We start from the raw sequence: 21,724 nt of genomic DNA, 5'->3' as shown, positions 1-21,724 counted from the left end.
GAGTGGTCCGCCACATTAATTCTATCTGGCCTGCCACATCATTATAGTAGTCCGCCACATTATTTCTACGCGGCCTGCCACATCATCATAGTAGTCCGCCACCTTATTTCTATGTCGCCTGCCACATCATTATAGTGGTCCGCCACGTTATTTGTATGTGGCCTGCCACATCATTAGAGTGGTACGCCACATCATTATTTTTAAATTAGTACATATTAAATTGTGTGATGAATGGGAATTATTTAGGAAACTATTTTTGCATTTTGAAGTTGTTCCATATGTGATACTTACCACGCCTCATACATATATAGTATATATATATTTTTGTTAATATTACTTCTTTAGTTTTTTACTTTTGCGATCGGATATTTAGAAGCTCTTGGGGGGAGCTTTTTGTTTTTCCATGTTTATTTTATTGCCTGCAGTGTGTGAGTGTATGTTTCTGTGTGTGTGGATGAAATATTGTTTGTGTTTGCTTGAGTGGTCCAGTTGTGGTGTGCATGTTTGTGTTGTGACCATATGACCATAGGCTCTCTTCTCTTGTTCATGTTTCATGAACAGAGGAATGATTTATCTGACCATGATCACACACCTTCTTCTTCTTTTCATGTTTCTGAAATAACTCCATATGCATAGTTCTGATAGTGAATTCTCCTCTGAAATAGAGGAGAATGAAGATTTGATAAACTCCCACAATTTGGAATCGATCAGTTTCTCAGACCACATCAACTACAAATCACAAAGATTTATGAGCGAAATGGATCCAGATAGAAATGCTCCTCAAAACACCAACAATGATTGTTTATATTATACTGACGTCACATTTGATAAAACATTTATGCAAGATAATAACATATCTCTGGTACACTTTAATAGCAGGAGTCTATACTCTCATTTTGATGATATCCAGGACTATTTGCATCAATTCAAATCTCCATTTAATATTATAGGTATTTCAGAGACATGGACGAATGAGAATACAAGTAATGAGTTTGAATTAAATGGGTATGAAATGTTTTGCACCAAATGTAAAAATAAGAGAGGAGGAGGTGTGGTTCTGTATGTGGACAAAAATATCAGCTGTAGTATTGTAAATTATGTGTTTAGCTGATGAGGAACTCTTCGAATAAGTCACTGTGGAATTATCATTTTTAAATAGGAAACACATTATTGTAGGATGCGTTTATAGGACACCAGGATCCGACTTGAAAATAATTAATGAATGGATGGAAAAATTATTTAAGAGAAACAAAAAATATATAGTATGTGGTGACTTTAAAGGCCTACTGAAACCCACTACTACCGACCACGCAGTCTGATAGTTTATATATCAATGATGAAATCTTAACATTGCAACACATACCAATACGGCCGGGTTAGATTACTGAAGTGCAATTTTAAATTTCACGCAAAATATCCTGCTGAAAACGTCTCGGTATGATGACGCCTGCGCGTGACGTCACGGATTGTAGCGGACATATTGGGACACCATTGTGGCCAGCTATTAAGTCGTCTGTTTTCATCGCAAAATTCCACAGTATTCTGGACATCTGTGTTGGTGAATCTTTTGCAATTTGTTTAATGAACAAAGGAGACAGCAAGGAAGAAAGCTGTAGGTGGGAAGCGGTGTATTAGCGGATGGCTGCAGCAACACAAACACAGCCGATGTTTCATTGTTTACATTCCCGAAAGATGACAGTCAAGCTTTACCATTGGCCTGTGGAGAACTGGGACAACAGAGACTCTTACCAGGAGGACTTTGAGTTGGATATGCAGACGCGGTACCGTGAGTACGCAGCTGCGGCTTCCAAACATTTGATCGCTTGCTCGTACGTGCGTGCCGCTATGTGCATGTCACGTACGTAACTTTGGGGACTTTGGGGAAATATATGTGCTGTATGAACTTTGGGGAGGTGAACGGTACTTTGGGCTGTGGGATTGAGTGTGTTGTGCGGGTGTTTGATTTGTATTGGCGGGTTATATGGACGGGAGGGGGGAGGTGTTTGTTATGCGGGATTAATTTGTGGCATATTAAATATAAGCCTGGTTGTGTTGTGGCTAATAGAGTATATATATGCCTTGTGCCTAGAATTTCCTAGACAGAATTTCTAGGCGCAGTCAAGGCGTTGAGGGGATCTGGTTTGGTGGCTGCAGGATTAGGTCTCTGCTTTTTGCAGATGATGTGGTCCTGATGTCTTCATCTGGCCAGGATCTTCAGCTCTCACTGGATCGGTACGCAGCTGAGTGTGGAACGACTGGGATGAGAATCAGCACCTCCAAGTCCGAGTCCATGGTTCTCGCCCGGAAAAGGGTGGAGTGCCATCTCCGGGTTGCGGAGGAGACCCTGCCCCAAGTGGAGGAGTCAAGTACCTTGGAGTCTTGTTCACGAGTGAGGGAAGAGTGGATGGTGAGATCGACAGGCGGATCAGTGCGGCGTCTTCAGTAATGCGGACGCTGTATCGATCCGTTGTGGTGAAGAAGGAGCTGAGCCGGAAGGCAAAGCTCTCAATTTACCGGTCGATCTACATTCCCATCCTCACCTATGGTCATGAGCTTTGGGTTATGACCGAAAGGACAAGATCACGGGTACAAGCAGCCGAAATGAGTTTCCTCCGCCGGGTGGCGGGGCTCTTTCTTAGAGATAGGGTGAGAAGCTCTGCCATCCGGGGGGAGCTCAAAGTAAAGCCGCTGCTCCTCCACATGGAGAGGAGCCAGATGAGGTGGTTCGGGCATCTGGTCAGGATGCCACCCGAACGCCTCCCTAGGGAGGTGTTTAGGGCACGTCCGACCGGTAGGAGGCCGCGGGGAAGACCCAGGACACGTTGGGAAGACTATGTCTCCCGGCTGGCCTGGGAACGCCTCGGGATCCCCCGGGAGGAGCTGGACGAAGTGGCTGGGGAGAGGGAAGTCTGGGTTTCCCTGCATAGGCTGCTGCCCCGCGACCCGACCTCGGATAAGCGGAAGAAGATGGATGGCTGGATGGATATGCCTTGTGTTTATTTACTGTTTTAGTCATTCCCAGCTGAATATCAGGTCCCACCCGCCTCTCACAGCATCTTCCCTATCTGAATCGCTTCCACTGCCCTCTAGTCCTTCACTCTCACTTTCCTCATCCACAAATCTTTCATCCTCGCTCAAATTAATGGGGAAATCGTCGCTTTCTCGGTCCGTATCGCTCTCGCTGCTGGTGGCCATGATTGTAAACAATGTGCAGATGTGAGGAACTCCACAACCGGTGACGTCACGCTACTTCCGGTACAGGCAAGGCTTTTTTATCAGCGACCAAAATTTGCGAACTTTATCGTCGATGTTCTCTACTAAATCCTTTCAGCAAAAATATGGCAATATCGCGAAATGATCAAGTATGACACATAGAATAGACCTGTTATCCCCGTTTAAATAAGAAAATCGCATTTCAGTAGGCCTTTAATATCAACCTTTTGAATCCTAATAAACACAAACACACAGCAGAATTTATTGACACCATGTTCTCCATGGGCTTATCCCCACTGATCACGCGACCCACAAGAATCACAACACACTTATTGACAACATATTCTGTAACATTGTAGATCAGACTGTAACTGGAGGCTTGTTAGTGAGTGACGTCATTGATCATTTATGGTGTACAATATTAACTGCAAAACATCCAAACCTGTAAATAGTGAATATTATCAAAGAGCCACAACAGAAAGATCATTAACAGCACTTACGAATGATTTAGCAAAACAAAACTGGGATTCTGTTTTTCAAACGCCAGATATAAATGCAGCTTATAATTTATTTCATGACATTTTTTTCTCACTTTATGATACACACAGCCCCATCAAAAAATGCACTACAACTAAGTCCACAAAAACTCAATGGATAACCAAAGGGCTTGCAAACAATTATTTACTGTATATAGGACTTTTTTTAGGCATCAAACCATAGAAACAGAACAAAGTACAAAACATATAAAAATAAATTAACCAGCATATTAAGAGCAAGCAGAAAAGAATACACCACCAAACTATTATTCCAAAAGAAAAATTATATAAAGGAAATTTGGAAGGTATTAAATACAATTATTGAGCATGGTTCAAACAGTTCTTGTTATCCGGAGTTTTTTGTTGAGAACGACCAAATCATAAGTGACAAGAAGATGATTGCTGACGGCTTCAACGTGTTTTTTGTTAATATTGGGCCTGAGCTGGCAAAAAAAATCCCAATTAATTTATGAACAGCCCATGGAACTTATTGGAAAAAAATCCTTATTTGATGTTCCTTACTCCGACTGTCAAAAAGGAAGTATTAGAGGTTATTTAGAAAAGCAAGAACAAAACATCATGTGACATTTATGACCTCGACATGAGGACGGTCCTGAATGTAGCGGAAAAAATCCTCAAACCATTCACATAAATCTGCAATTTATCTTTTCAACTTGGACAATTTCCTTCACAAATGAAACTCTCAAAAGTCATCCCCATCTTCAAATCTGGAGACAAACACCACTTCACAAATTACCGGCCCGTCTCCCTTCTGCCACAGTTGTCAAAAATATTGGAACAATTATTTGATAATAGACTTCGTGGCTTCATTGGAAAGCACAAATTATTATCTGATTGTCAATATGGGTTCCGACAAAATAAGTCAACTTCATTAGCTTTAAGTGATTTAATAGAGAACATTACTAATGGTATCGAGAAGAACACATTTGTTATAGGAATTTTTATTGACCTGCAAAAGGCTTTCGATACAATTGACCACCAGATTTTGGTAAATAAACTGGAAAACTATGGCATAAGGGGAGTTGCAGGGAAATGGCTGAAGAGCTACTTGAATAAGAGACAGCAGATTGTTCAGATGGACCAACATCAATCTACACTCATGAACACAACCTGTGGAGTCCCCCAGGGGTCGATACTAGGACCCACACTATTTATAATGTATATCAATGAAATATGTAAAGTATCAACACTGCTGAAGTTCATCCTCTTTGCTGACGATACAACCATTACATGTGCAAGTGACGACGTGAAGCAACTTCTGGCCTCTGTAACTGAGGAGATGATCAAGTTAAAAACTTGGTTTAATACCAACAAATTGTCTCTGAATTTAAAGAAGACCAAAATCATGCTCTTTAGCAATCGCAAAAGTAATATACCCATCGGGATTGTTATTGATGATACACCAATAGAATATGTTCAACAAAATTCATTCTTAGGAGTGGTAATAGATGAAAATATCTCATGGAAGCCTCATATAAGTTACCTGAGGACAAAAGTTGCTAAATGTGTTGGAATGATGAGGAGATCATGTCATTTATTGAACACCAATGCTCTGCTGTTATTGTATCATTCATTTATTATATCATATTTAAACTATTGTGTTGAAGTCTGGGGAAATTGTTATAAATCCCAACTACAGCTTTTACTTACTCTGCAGAAAAAGGCCAATAGGATTGTGTCCAATGTTCACTACAGACATCATTCAAATCCACTATTCATGGAGTTAAAGCAACTTAAATTGCACCATGTGATCAACTTTAAAACTGCTCCAATTATGTTTAGGGCATCCCAAAACTCTCTACCATCCAATATACAGAACATATTTCAGGATAGAGATGCTCACCATAGTTACAGTCTAAGAGGAAACAACAAATTATACAAACCCCGTTTCCATATGAGTTAGGAAATTGTGTTAGATGTAAATATAAACGGAATACAATGATTTGCAAATCATTTTCAACCCATATTCAGTTGAATATGCTACAAAGACAACATATTTGATGTTCAAACTGATAAACTTTTTTTTTTTGCAAATAATCATTAACTTTAGAATTTGATGCCAGCAACACGTGACAAAGAAGTTGGGAAAGGTGGCAATAAATACTGATAAAGTTGAGGAATGCTCATCAAACACTTATTTGGAACATCCCACAGGTGAACAGGCAAATTGGGAACAGGTGGGTGCCATGATTGGGTATAAAAGTAGATTCCATGAAATGCTCAGTCATTCACAAACAAGGATGGGGCGAGGGTCACCACTTTTTTAACAAATGCGTGAGAAAATTGTTGAACAGTTTAAGAAAAACCTTTCTCAACCAGCTCTTGCAAGGAATTTAGGGATTTCACCATCTACGCTCCGTAATATCATCAAAGGGTTCAGAGAATCTGGAGAAATCACTGCACGTAAGCAGCTAAGCCCGTGACCTTCGATCCCTCAGGCTGTACTGCATCAATAAGCGACATCAGTGTGTAAAGGACATCACCACATCGGCTCAGGAACACTTCAGAAACCCACTGTCAGTAACTACAGATGGTCGCTACATCTGTAAGTGCAAGTTAAAACTCTCCTATGCAAGGCGAAAACCGTTTATCAACAACACCCAGAAACGCCATCGGCCTCGCTGGGCCTGAGCTCATCTAAGATGGACTGATACAAAGTGGAAAAGTGTTCTGTGGTCTGACGAGTCCACATTTCAAATTGTTTTTGGAAACTGTGGACGTCATGTCCTTCGGACCAAAGAGGAAAAGAACCATCCGGATTGTTATAGGCGCAAAGTGGAAAAGCCAGCATGTGTGATGGTATGGGGGTGTATTAGTGCCCAAGACATGGGTAACATACACATCTGTGAAGGCGCCATTAATGCTGAAAGGTACATACAGGTTTTGGAGCAACATATGTTGCCATCCAAGCAACGTTACCATGGACGCCCCTGCTTATTTCAGCAAGACAATGCCAAGCCACGTGTTACATCAACGTGGCTTCATAGTAAAAGAGTGCGCGTACTAGACTGGCCTGCCTGTAGTCCAGACCTGTCTCCCATTGAAAATGTGTGGCGTATTATGAAGCCTAAAATACCACAAGGGAGACCCCCGGACTGCTGAACAACTTAAGCTGTACATCAAGCAAGAATGGGAAAGAATTCCACCTGAGAAGCTTCAAAAATGTGTCTCCTCAGTTCCCAAACCTTTACTGAGTGTTGTTAAAAGGAAAGGCCATGTAACACAGTGGTGAACATGCCCTTACCCAACTACTTTGGCACGTGTTGCAGCTAAGTTAATTATTATTTGCTAAAAAAAATAAAGTTTATGAGTTTGAACATCAAATATCTTGTCTTTGTAGTGCATTCAATTGAATATGGGTTGAAAAGGATTTGCAAATCATTGTATTCCGTTTATATTTACATCTAACACAATTTCCCAAGTCATATGGAAAGGGGGTTTGTATTTGCCTAAATTTAGAACAACTTTAAAATCAATGTGCATTTCAGTGCGTGGAGTCACTTTGTGGAACAACTTACGGGACGGGCTAAAAACCTGTTCTAACATGATTCAATTTAAGAGACTGTTTAAAAAAGAAGTACTGAAGAAGTATGAGGAGGAAAGAGAGTGATGCCCTCAGCACAGAGCGATGGGAGAGAGGTGTATGGTCAGAGAGTGTTTGGGCCAGTGTGTGTGTGTGTGTGTGTGTGTGTGTGTGTGTGTGTGTGTGTGTGTGTGTGTGTGTGTGTGTGTGTTTTGTCTCGTCTTGTCTTGTCTCATAGTAACAATGGTACTACTGTATTGTTAGTGTACAGGAGCTTACCTTGTTTTTGTTTGTATAGTAGTGTTCTTCTATGATATTGTTTATGTTAAATGTCGATTGAGTGAGAGGGGTTGGGATATTACAAGCATCTGCTTCATCCAACCCCTTTTCAAGCCATGCCTAAATGTCTCTGCCAACATGTTAAAAAAAATGTGTGTTGTTGTATTGTGCAGGTGTGAAATAAATGCTTCAATTCAATTCAATTATAGTGGTCCGCCACATTATTTATATGTGGCCTGCCACATCATTATTGTGGTCCGCCACATTATTTCTATGTGGCCTGCCATATCATTATAGTGGTCCGCCACATCATTATAGTGGTCCGCCACATTAATTCTATTTGGCCTGCCACATCATTATAGTGGTCCGCCACATCATTATAGTGGTCCGCCACATTAATTCTATTTGGCCTGCCACATCATTATAGTGGTCCGCCACATTACTTCTATGTGGCCTGCCACATCATTATAGTGGTCCGCCACATTATTTCTATGTGGCCTGCCACATCATTATAGTGGTCCATTACATTAATTCTATGTGGCCTGCCACATCATTATAGTGGTCCGCCACATTATTTCTATGTGGCCTGCCACATCATTATAGAAGTCCGCAACATTATTTCTACGTGGTCTGCCACATCATTATAGTGGTCCGCCGTATTATTTTTACGTGGCCTGCCACATCATTAATAGTGGTCTATTACATTAATTCTATGTGGCCTGCCACATCATTATAGTGGTCCACCACATGAATTCTATTTGACCTGCCACATCATTATAGTGGTCCGCCACGTTAATTATATTTGGCCTGCCACATCATTATAGTGGTCCGCCATGTTATTTCTATGTTGCCTGCCACATCATTATAGTGGTCCATTACATTAATTCTATGTGGCCTGCCACATCATTATAGTGGTCCGCCACGTTATTTCTACGTGGCCTGCCACATCATTATAGTGGTCCGCCACATCATTATAGTGGTCCGCCACGTTAATTCTATTTGGCCTGCCACATCATTATAGTGGTCTGCCACATTATTTCTATGTGGCCTGTCACATCATTATAGTGGCCTGCCACATCATTATAGTGGTCCATTATATTAATTCTACGTGGCCTGCCACATCATTATAGTGGTCCATTACATTAATTCTATGTGGCCTGCCACATCATTATAGTTGTCGGCCATGTTAATTCTATTTGGCCTGCCACATCATTATAGTGGTCCGTCACGTTATTTCTATGTGGCCTGCCACATCATTATAGTGGTCCATTACATTAATTCTCTGTGGCCTGCCACATCATTATAGTGGTCCGCCATATTAATTCTATTTGGCCTGCCACATCATTATAGTGGTCCATTACATTAATTCTATGTGGCCTGCCACATCATTATAGTGGTCCGCCACATTAATTCTATGTGGCCTGCCACATCATTATAGTGGTCCGCCACGTTATTTCTATGTGGCCTGCCACGTCATTATAGAGGTCCGCCATTTTATTTCTATGTGGCCTGCCACATCATTAGAGTGGTCCACCACATTAATTCTATGTAATTCTACTATCATTATAGTAGTAGGCCACTTTAATTCTATGTGGCCTGCCACATCATGATAGTAGTCGGCCACTTTAATTCTATGTGGCCTGCCACATCATTATAGTGGTCCGCCACATTATTTCTAAGTTATTTATCTGTTAGTAAAAAAAATATAAGAATAAAAAAGACTTGCCTATGGAAATTGTGTAACGAGGCTATGAGACGTTAGGATTTATATAAAGTATATTCACTGTCACAAAATATGTTTATACTCATATCATGTGTATTCAGTGTTACAATAGACGTTTATATTCACATCATGTATATTCACTGTCACAAAAAACGTTTGTATTTGTATAATGTATATTCAGTGTTACAATAGACGTTTATATTTGTATAATGTATATTCAGTGTTACAAAAGACGTTTATATTCATATCATGTATATTCACTGTCACAAAAAACATTTATATTTGTATAATGTATATTTAGTGTTACAAAATACGTTTATATTTATATCATGTATATTCACTGTCACAAAAAAACTTTTGTATTTTTATAATGTATATTCAGTGTTACAATAGACGTTTGTATTCATATAACGTATATTTAGTGCTACGAATTGTTTTTATATTCATTTAAAGTATATTCAGGGTTACGAAAGACGTTTATATTCGTATGATGTATATTCAGTGTTACAAAATATGTTTATTTTCTCTGGGTCGCGCCTATCTCAGCTGCATTCGGGCGGAATTCAGTGTTACAAAAGACGTTTATATTCATATCATGTATATTCACTCTTACAAAAGACGTTTATATTCGTATAAAGTATAATCAGTGTTACAAAAGACGTTTATATTCGTATAAAGTATAATCAGTGTTACAAAAGACGTTTATATTCGTATAAAGTATAATCAGTGTTACGAAAGATGTTTATATTCGTATAAAGTATAATCAGTGTTACGAAAGACGTTTATATTCGTATAATGTATATTCAGTGTTACAAAGACGTTTATATTCGTATAAAGTATAATCAGTGTTACGAAAGATGTTTACATTCGTATAATGTATATTCAGTATTACAAAAGACGTTTATATTCGTATAAAGTATAATCAGTGTTACCAAAGATGTTTATATTCGTATAAAGTATAATCAGTGTTACGAAAGACGTTTATATTCATATAAAGTATATTCAGTGTTACAAAAGACATTTATATTCATATCATGTATATTCACTCGTACAAAAGACGTTTATATTCACATCATGTATATTCAGTGTTACAAAAGACGTTTATATTCGTATAAAGTATATTCAGTGTTACAAAAGACGTTTATATTCATATCATGTATATTCACTCTTACAAAAGACGTTTATATTCACATTATGTATATTCAGGGTTACAAAAGACGTTTATATTCGTATAAAGTATATTCAGTGTTACAAAATGCATTTATATTCATGTATAGTATATTCAGTGTTACAAAATAGGTTTATATTTATATCATGTGTATTTAGTGTTAGAAAAGACATTTATATTCGTATAAAGTATATTCACTGTTACAAAAGACATTTATATTTGCAAAACGTATATTAATCCATCCATCCATTTTCTACCGCTTGTCCCTCTCGGGGTCGCGGGGGGTGCTGGAGCCGCTGCATTCCGGCGGAATTCAGTGTTACAAAATACGTTTATATTCATATAAAGTATATTCCTTGTTACAAAATCCATTTATATTCACATCATGTATATTCACTCTTACAAACTACGTTTATATTCATATCATGTATATTCACTTGCACGAAAGATGTTTATATTCATATAAAGTACATTCCGTGTTACAAAAGACGCTTATATTCATATTATGTATATTCACTCTTACAGAATTTATATTCGTATAAAGTATGTTCAGTGTTACAAATGGCAGCCATAACTGCGATTAGGACGTGAATGAAAAGACGTTTGACAGCCTGCTCTAAATGCAACTAGCAAAGTAGGCAGGTGAATAATTCATTGAGTGTGGCGTATGAATGCTTATGCATGTAAATATTCATCCACGTTCCTTCTCTCAATGCATCGGAGTGAGGAGTGGACATGCAGTTATGAGGATGGAAACAAATACAGTGGTGTTTTTTCCCCCTGCACCGACCTGTTGAGCAGGCGTGGAGACAGTCTTCTGCTGAGCCACCTGGATTTGCGGGAACCCTGTTCTGCTTTTGTGCTGGGGGTTTGACGGCAGCGAGGTTTGGCAATGGTGCGCTACTTGGTTGTTTTTGGTGGACTTGAGAGGCTCCTTGGGGATTCTTGCCGTGAGAGGGATCTGCAAGTTTTAACGCAAGAAAATGTTGATCTGATCGCCAATAACAGTGTTTCCCACACATTCATTTATTTGTCGCGGCCCGCCACGAAAGAATTAAGGCCACCACAAAAAAAAAATGTTTTTTTTTTTGTATTATTATTTTTTTTGTGTCCTGTCAAGCTTCTCAGGCAAATCATATAGTTGATGTAGATGCCCTGTTCACATTTACTTTACAAAAGAGAAGTGTAGGATCAAGATTTTTGGAGCTCTTTGTTCAGTGGATCAGATGTTTGATGAAGCTTTGTGTCTATCTACCACCACTACTGTTTTCTGTTTATTTGTTACTGACTGTGGCAGGACACCTCTGCCTCTGTTTCACTTTATGTTGCTGGTAAATAATATGGTTGTAGTAGTAGGCTAAAGTTAAATTATTTAGTATGCACTAATTAAAGGGGCAGAGCTTTAAGAGACATTTTAGCTTTTATATTTTTATAAGATATATTTTTTGTAAGAACCACAATTAATAAATATATTTCAGTGAATAACTTATTGTTCAAATCTGTATATAAATATGTACATAAAGTGTTGTAATTATGTTGTAAAATGGATGGATGGATGGATGGACGTTTAAAACAAAATTGTTGTTATTAATTAGTAAGTATACATTTTTTGAGCCTTTTTAGAGAAAATCATATCATTGTAGTAAATTATGCAAATTACTCAATGATGTCATGGTGACCACGCTCATGGCCACGCCCCCACCACCACAGGTATCTTGGCAGTTTATGGGAAACACTGAATAACCTCGAAACGTCTTTTGCTGTATCATCTCGGAGTGTAACGATGTATCCATTTATATTCCTAAGATCCAACTACATCGATCTGCGCTCGCCGGGTTTGCCTTCTGGAAGATAGGTATTGATCCAACATCGTTTTAAAAAGCAATCGATCGATTTTATCGATACTTGAAAAAAAATGTCAGACTTAATGTGAAGTTAAACACTTTTAGGACGTTAAGGTACCGGTACCAAAATGTATTTCAATACTTTTCGGTACTTTTCTAATTAAAGGGGACCACAAAAAATGTCATTATTGGCTTTATTTTAACAAAAAATCTTAGGGTACATGAAACATAAGTTTATTATTGTAATTTAGTCCTTAAATAAAATAGTGAACGTACTAGACAACTTGTCTTTTAGTAGTAAGTAAACAAACAAAGTCTCCTAATTAGTCTGCTGACGTGTGCAGTAACATATTGTGTCATTTATCATTCCATTATTTTGTCAACATTATTAAGGACGAGCGGTAGAAAATGAATTATTAATCTACTTGTTCATTTACCGTTCTATCTACACTTCTGTTAAAATGTATTAATCACTTATTCTGCTGTTGTTTGGATGCTTTACATTAGTTTTGGATGATACCACAAATTTAGGTATCAATCTAAAACCAAGTAGTTACAGGATCATACATTGGTCATATTCAAAGTCCTCATGTGTCCAGGGACGTATTTCCTGTCTTTGGAAACATTATACATTTTTTTGTAAACGAAAGAAAGATTTTGTGATGCTAAAAAGTATATCAATGTAATCATAGTAGTATCGACTAGATACGCTCCTGTACTTGGTATCATTACAGTGGATGTCAGGTGTAGATCCACCCATGGCATTTGTTTACATTGTGACGCCGGTGAGCTATTGTATCCTCCTACGTTGTGTAGTGAAGCATGTTTAGCTATTCCTCGTCCTCCAGTGATAATGTTACTTGTAAGAAACATACTTTATTTGTCGCCATGGAGACCAGGATTAGTGATTTAGAAGTAGCTAAAACACTGCCGACCATGTCTTAAAGCACCTCTTCCTGAGGGTGTTTCAGTGTTATAACTTCACCTTTATCTTTACTTTTTAGATCAAAATGCGTCCATTCTCCCTTTTCTGTCTACACACTGTGTCTGCTTGTAAGTACTCTGTGTGTGTGCGCTGCCCAACATGCTCCTCTGCTCGTAAAACCAGCAATGTCATGACGTGACGACCACGACGGGGGCGCGGAGGGGTGGGGGTCCGGTACTTTTTAGAGGTGATATAGTACCGAATAAGATTCATTAGTATCGCGGTACTATACTAGTACCGGTATACCGTACAACCCTACTGTGGCGTCATCGAAACAAAAAATGGCGGATAGTTGCAGTGGCTGAGAAAGGTCACAACAAATACAAACGCCACAAGACAATATAATAAATTACAACACAACAACTTTCAGCTACAGCAAGAGTGCAAAAGCCACACCAAATACAAACGCCACAACACACCATAATTCCTCCTCCACTAAATTTCACACTCGGCAAAATGCAGTCCGCAACGTAGCGTTCTCCTGGCAACCTCCAAACCTAGACTGGTCTATCAGATTGCCAGATGGAAAAGTGTGATTCATCAGTCCAGAGAAGGCATCTCCACTGCTCTAGAGTCCAGTGGTGACGTGCGTCACACCACTGCATACCACGCTTTGCATTGGACTTGGTGATTGATGTATGGCTTAGATGCAGCTGCTCGTCCATGGAAACCCATTTCATGAAGCTCTCTGCGTACTGTACGTGGGCTAATTGGAATGTCCCATGAAGTCTGGAGCTCTGTAGCAACTGACTGTGCAGAAAGTCTTTGCACTTTGCTGACCTCTCTCTGTCAGTTTACCTGGCCTACCACTTCCTGGCTGAGTTGCTGTTGTTCCCAAATTCTTCCATGTTCTTATAATAAAGCCGACAGTTAACTTTGGAATATGTAGAAGTGAGGAAATTTCACGACTGAATTTTTTGCACAGGTGGCATCCTATGACAGTTCCACGCTGGAAATAACTGAAAGTGGCCCATTCTTTCACAAATGTTTGTAGAAACAGTTAGGGTTGTCCCGATCCGATATTTGGACCGGATCGGCCGCCGATATTTGCCAAAAAATGCGTATCGGCAAGGCATGGGAAAATGCCGATCCAGATTCAGTTTTTAAAAAAATTCTGGTCAGTGTTTGTCAACGCACCGATTTAAATAATACATTCCACTTTTCTGCTGCTCCCTAATTTCCGTTCCGCATTTTCCAGCACACCTTCAACACATCCACAGGTCTGTGCCCTAACCGTTGAGACGGCCATGTGAATGAAAAGTTACCGGTAAAAATGTCAGCTGTCTCTGTGCGATATAGATAATGACTATATCGTGATATTCGAGTATACGTTCTCACGCAGTTGCTTTTAACTGCTGGCATTACACTTCAGGCTCTCCTCGCTCTTACCTGTGTCTCCTTCTCACAGACAGCAAGCGCACCTTCTTACACACGTCACATACTGTCACGTCATACGTCACATACGTATACGCCCTCACGCAGCAGAGAGGTAGCAGCATGGCTAACGTTAGCTGTGATGCTAGCGGTAATACGGGAGAAAGAAGGTGCGAATCTGGTAACAAATGAAGGAAGAATTAATTCCCCCCAAAAACAGCAGGGGGTCCATCGTCTGGCGGCGGTTTGGCTTCAAGCGGGAATATGTCGAACATACAACTGTAATTTGTCAAGTGTGGAGCAAAAGCGTTGCTATAAAAACTAGCATTACTGCTAATATGTAGCATCATTTGAAAAGTCACCTGCTAGAGAATGTAGAGTGCTTACTCTGCATGTCAACATCTCCGTTCGGTGCCACACGCCCACACCATCAAAATGCCGAGGCAAACATTTCCAGATCAACACCGTATGAAAAAAATAGAGATTTTTTTAGTTGAGATTTCCTTCTCTGCATGAAAGTTTAAAAGTAGCATATATTAATGCAGTATGAAGAAGAATGTTTTAATGTAGACACATAGAATCATCATACTGCTGTGATTATATGCATCAAGTGTTCATTCAAGGCTAAGGCAAAATATCCAGATATATATCGTGTATAGCAATATGGCCTTAAAATATCGCGATATTAAAAAAAGGCCATATCGCCCAGCCCTAGTTCAATGATGCCATTTCTGTTTGTCATGTATAATTTTGTCTATTTTGTGATTATCCTTGAATAAACAGGTCAGTTTCTTGTTACCTTCCATTGTGTATTATTCAAACTCACCTAATTCAGCTAGCTAATTGTTATCAAGAATACTAAAACCCTTTTCAACATGAATCTGACAACTAAGTAGGTTAAATAACTTTAAACTTTAATACATGCTCGGATAGGCCAGTATCGGCCAGTATCGGAAGTGCAAAAACAACATGGGTATCGGATCGGAAGTGCAAAAACCTGGATCAGGACAGCCCTAGAAACAGTCTCCATGCCTAAGTGCTTGATTTTATACACCTGTGATTAGGACACCTGATTCTCATCATTTGGATGGGTGGCCAAATACTAGGGGTGTGGGAACAATTGTATTTGAATTCGAATCGCGATTCTCACGTTGTGCGATTCAGAATCGATTCTCATTTTTAAAAACTCTTTTTTTTGTGTTTTTTTTTAATTTATTTTTATTATTTTTATTTTTTTAAATAAATTAATCAATCCAACAAAACAATACACAGCAATACCATAACAATACAATCCAAATCCAAAAGCAAACCCGACCCAGCAACACTCAGAACTGCAATAAACAGAGCAATTGAGAGGAGACACAAACACGACACAGAACAAACCAAAAGTAGTGAAACAAAAATGAATATTATCAACAACAGTATCAATATTAGTTACAATTTCAACATAGCAGTGATTAAAAAAACCCTCATTGACATTATCATTAGACATTTATAATTTTTTTTTAAAAAGAACAATAGTGTCACAGTGGCTTACACTTGCATCGCATCTCATAAGCTTGACAACAAACTGTGTCCAATATTTTCACAAAGATAAAATAAGTCATATTTTTGGTTCATTTAATAGTTAAAACAAATTTACATTATTGCAATCAGTTGATAAAAAATTGTCCTTTACAATTATAAAAGCTTCTTACAAAAAGCTACTACTCTGCTTGCATGTCAGCAGACTGGGGTAGATCCTGCTAAAATCTATGTATTGAATAAATAGAGAATCCTTTTGAATCGGGAAAAAATCATTTTTGAATCGAGAATCGTGTTGAATTGAAAAAAAATCCCTTTTTAATCGAATCGTGACCCCAAGAATCGATTCCATATGAGTTGGGAAATTGTGTTAGATGTAAATATAAACGGAATACAATGATTTGCAAATCATTTCCAACCCATATTCAGTTGAATGCACTACAAAGACAAGATATTTGATGTTCAAACTCATAAACTTTATTTTTTTTTAGCAAATAATAATTAACTTAGCTGCAACACGTGCCAAAGTAGTTGGGAAAGGGCATGTTCACCACTGTGTTACATGGCCTTTCCTTTTAACAACACTCAGTAAAGGTTTGGGAACTGAGGAGACACATTTTGGAAGCTTCTCAGGTGGAATTCTTTCCCATTCTTGCTTGATGTACAGCTTAAGTTGTTCAGCAGTCCGGGGGTCTCCCTTGTGGTATTTTAGGCTTCATAATACGCCACACATTTTCAATGGGAGACAGGTCTGGACTACAGGCAGGCCAGTCTAGTACCCGCACTCTTTTACTATGAAGCCACGTTGATGTAACACGTGGCTTGGCATTGTCTTGCTGAAATAAGCAGGGGCGTCCATGGTAACGTTGCTTGGATGGCAACATATGTTGCTCCAAAACCTGTATGTACCTTTCAGCATTAATGGTGCCTTCACAGATGTGTAAGTTACCCATGTCTTGGGCACTAATACACCCCCATACCATCACACATGCTGGCTTTTCAACCTTGCACCTATAACAATCTGGATGGTTCTTTTCCTCTTTGGTCCGGAGGACACGACGTCCACAGTTTCCAAAAACAATTTGAAATGTGGACTCGTCAGACCACAGAGCACTTTTCCACTTTGTATCAGTCCATCTTAGATGAGCTCAGGCCCAGCGAAGCCGACGGCGTTTCTGGGTGTTGTTGATAAACGGTTTTTGCCTATCATAGGAGAGTTTTAACTTGCACTTACAGATGTAGCGACCAACTGTAGTTACTGACAGTGGGTTTCTGAAGTGTGAGCCCATGTGGTAATATCCTTTACACACTGATGTCGCTTGTTGATGCAGTATAGCCTGAGGGATCGAAGGTCACGGGCTTAGCTGCTTATGTGCAGTGATTTCTCCAGATTCTCTGAACCCTTTGATGATATTAAGGACCGTAGGTGGTGAAATCCCTAAATTCCTTGCAATAGCTGGTTGAGAAAGGTTTTTCTTAAACTGTTCAACAATTTGCTCACGCATTTGTTGACAAAGTGGTGACCCTCGCCCCATCCTTGTTTGTGAATGACTGAGCATTTCATGGAATCTACTTTTATACCCAATCATGGCACCCACCTGTTCCCAATTTGCCTGTTCACCTGTGGGATGTTCCAAATAAGTGTTTGATGAGCATTCCTCAACTTTATCAGTATTTATTGCCACCTTTCCCAACTTCTTTGTCACGTGTTGCTGGCATCAAATTCTAAAGTTAATGATTATTTGTAAAAGAAAATATGTTTATCAGTTTGAACATCAAATATGTTGTCTTTGTAGCATATTCAACTGAATATGGGTTGAAAATGATTTGCAAATCATTGTATTCCGTTTATATTTACATCTAACACAATTTCCCAACTCATTTGGAAACGGGGTTTGTATATATATATATATATATATATATATATATATATATATATATATATATATATATATATATATATATATATATATATATATATATATATATATATATATATATATATATATATATATATACACATATGTATATACATATATGTGTATATATACATATGTATATGCACGCAAACAGACTAGACAAGTTGGTAGAGAAGTCCAGTAACGTGGTGGGAGTGGAGCTAGACTAGATATGTAGAATATATTTATATTATTTATATATTATATATATATATAATATATTAAATATATTATTTTATTTATTATTATTATTGTGTATTGTGAGCGAACTGTGGTGCTGAATTTCCCCCAGGGATCAATAAAGTACTTTATATTCTATCTATTGTATTGTATATATACATACATACATACATATATATATATATATATATATATATATATATATATATATATATATATATATATATATATATATATGTATGTATGTATGTATGTATGTATGTATGTATGTATGTATGAAAAAAACCTCAAAAAGTTTGAACTAAAGTATCAAAAAGTCTCGATGGTTTTATTTTGAGAATCGCGCTTAGTCGATCTGGTTTTAGCGATATCGATATTTCGGTATCGGTCCGCACATCAGGTAGTGTTGACGTATACAATTAACAGTACAAAGTGTGTATTTGGTAAACAACAAACCTTGTTTTGTTGCTTATTAGACTCCGGGTCGCTCTCCGGCGGGCCCGCGCGGGCCATCTTCTCCGCCGCCGGGGTCTGAGGGGCCCTCAGGTGCCTCTTGTTGACCAGCGGCTCGCACTGCTGCGCGGACTTGGTCCCGCCACATTTGTCCTCGTTCTCCTTCTGGCTCTCGCACACGGCGGCGGCGTACTGCGGCGGGAGCGCGCCGCGCGCCAAAAACCCGCCGCCGTCATCCGGGCCTCTGTAGTCGCGCGCGCTCCCGCGGTGTAGTTTCCGGGGCAATTTGAAGATGGGCGTCATGGTAAAGGCGGGCTGGTGTGAGTAAAACATGTTTGGCGTGACACGACCGCGCGGACTCTTCAGGCGTCGTCCGCTCTCGGTGTGCGCGTCTGGCGGACTCCGCCCGAGACAGCCTGCTTACGGCGTTTCTTTTCGGGTCAGGGCTGACGCCGCCATTTGTAATAAACGCTCGCCGCGGCGTCACGATCTCTCCAAGGGGCTGGAGGCCTTTGGCCGGCACGTCAGTGACGTCACACGTTGTTGATGACGCAATGTTGTTCATCGATGATTATTATTGCCATATTAGTAACTCACCACCACTCTTTAATTAAAACAATAATTGCGGCGGATTAATGTATTCATACTAATCGTTATCAAGTATTCTAATACAAATATACTAGTTTTGAACGCATTAGCGTTACAACAGAACAAGCCCACTATTTACGTAACTCGACGTGTCCTACGTCATCTTTAAAAGCACATTTCTCTGAGATTCGATTGAGACACATCATTACAGGAAACAATTAATATTAATATTATAGTTATTTGTCGTCTTTCTATCCTGTATGTTCAATTAGAGATGTGCGATACCTCTTTCCGATATGATACTGATGCATTCAACTGGTATTGGCAATACTGATCAATATCGATAATTTGTGCAAATGTACCTAATGTGTCTGCTGAAATTTAAAACGTTGCGTTTTTCAACTAATAACATAGCATAGAGAATGCAGTTGTTTATGTATTATTAGTATTTATAATATATTATTTGTTTATTATGTATACCGTATATTATCAAATAGTAACCCGGGCGTTTATTTCACAAAATCGATTTTGGAGACAGGCGTTTAAAAGAAGCAGGTGGTTATTTGCACAAAGCTTTTATTTATTTTTGCACCAGCCTGCACCAGGCCAATTATTTGGTTACATTGGTTACTGTCCAGTATTTTTTTTTCGTACAAAAAACGTTGAATGTAAAAGCCTTTGTAAACATACAAACAAAAAAACAAGAGATCAACATGAGGTAGATCTATCAAAAGACAAGAGATCAACGAGTCCTCAACAAGGCAGTAGTGCAACAATTGTCAAATAGAATACCAATACTAAAAATAAATAAACTTTTTAAATGAATCAGCCTACCGGGAAAAATAAAATAATGGTACTAAGTACTCAAGTATAAAACCCACCATCAAAACAACAATAATACTGTCACTTAAATAAAATAAAGGCTACAGTACTCCAAGTTTTAAATAAAGCAGCATACAGGAAAAATAAAATTATGGTACCAAGTACTCTATAAAACCATCAAAACAATAATACTGCAGCAAACGCAACCCCAGTAGCATTTTAATCTAAATTATGCAAATAGCCCATGGGCGGCTATTTGGACATAGGCGGTTATTAGGAAGAGGCGGTTAATTCACAAAATGGGGTCAGACCCCGGGCGGCTATTTGGTAATGTACGGTAATTACTATATATTATTTTGATTTATTTATTTCAAAACTCTGATATTGAAGTAGAAAAACAATATAGACAAGCTAAAACGACAGTAAAGACAGGACGGAATATACACGAAAATGGCGTTTCAAACCATAACAAAAGAAAATAAGTAACATGATAAAAGCATTTAAATCACTGATTTAATATTAGAATAAAAAGTAAGTCACGATTCAGTTACATGACCATGTTCACATGAAAATACTGAACAAAAGCGTTCAACATTGACACTTTGCCTCATTCACAAGTTTAGTTACTTTTTTTTTTACACTAAGTAGCGATATTTTGATATGAGGATCGATATTAGAGCAGAAAGACCTGGTATCGGCGTTATTGATATTTCAGTATCGATCTGCACTGTTGTTCATGTAGATCAGGAGTGTTGAACTCGTTTTCACTGACGTCCACGTCGCAGTAATGTAACAGTTAAAAATACAGTGTATGAATCTGCCTATGGATTTGATTATTGTAGATTATTATGGATATTGTGTACGTACGCATATAAGAGTAAATAAACCAACAGTGCCAATTAAGGGTGTAACGATAGATCATTATAACGATAAATTCGCTTATATTCAGAAATTTCAAGTATATCAGTCAGTGCTCGACAAGTTGGCCTTCCGAAAGATGGGTATCGATCCATCATCGATTTTATCAATAGTTATGAAGTATTCTAACACAAATATACTAGTTTGAACGCATTAGCGTTACAACAGAACAAGCCCACTATTTACGTAACTCGACGTGTGCTACGTCATCTTTAAAAGCACATTTCTCTGAGATTCCATTGAGACACATCATTACAGGAAACAATTATTATTATTATTATTGTTATTTGTCTTCTTTCTGTCCTGTCCACTCAGGCAAATCACATTGTTCAATTAGAGATATGCGATACCAATTTATTTCCGATACGATACTGATGCATTCAAACTGGCAATACCGATCAATACCGATAATTTGTGTCTGCTGAAATTTAAAAAGTTGCATTTTTTAACTAAAAACATAGCATAGAGAATGCAGTTGTTTATTTATTATTAGTATTTATAATATATTATTTGTTTATTGTATATAATTACTATATATTATTTTGATTTATTTATTTCAAAACTCTGATATTGAAGTAGAAAAACAATATAGACAAGCTAAAACGACAGTAAAGA

At 38.4% G+C, this 21,724-nt stretch overlaps 1 protein-coding gene across 2 annotated transcripts in view; it reads right to left on the bottom strand.

The window, feature by feature from the left end:
• LOC133643139 (dual specificity tyrosine-phosphorylation-regulated kinase 4-like) overlaps positions 1–19,321 on the bottom strand; it is a 76,704-nt gene extending 57,383 nt beyond the window's left edge. The window contains exons 1-2 of one of the 2 annotated variants that reach the window (XM_062037547.1): positions 18,785–19,321; positions 11,254–11,424 (exon numbers count right to left, since the gene is read on the bottom strand). In XM_062037547.1, the coding sequence (XP_061893531.1) occupies positions 11,254–11,424; positions 18,785–19,114 (501 nt within the window). In that variant the 5' untranslated portion in view covers positions 19,115–19,321. The remainder of the gene's footprint in view (positions 1–11,253; positions 11,425–18,784) is intronic. The other variant, XM_062037548.1, reaches the window with a different exon arrangement.
• Between the last annotated feature and the right edge of the window lie 2,403 nt (positions 19,322–21,724).

This window comes from Entelurus aequoreus, linkage group LG26 (genome assembly GCF_033978785.1).
Source record: "Entelurus aequoreus isolate RoL-2023_Sb linkage group LG26, RoL_Eaeq_v1.1, whole genome shotgun sequence".
Classification (NCBI taxonomy): domain Eukaryota; kingdom Metazoa; phylum Chordata; class Actinopteri; order Syngnathiformes; family Syngnathidae; genus Entelurus; species Entelurus aequoreus.
The sequence above is the reverse complement of the archived record's forward strand: the minus strand, read 5'-3'. Positions and strand labels throughout refer to the sequence as shown.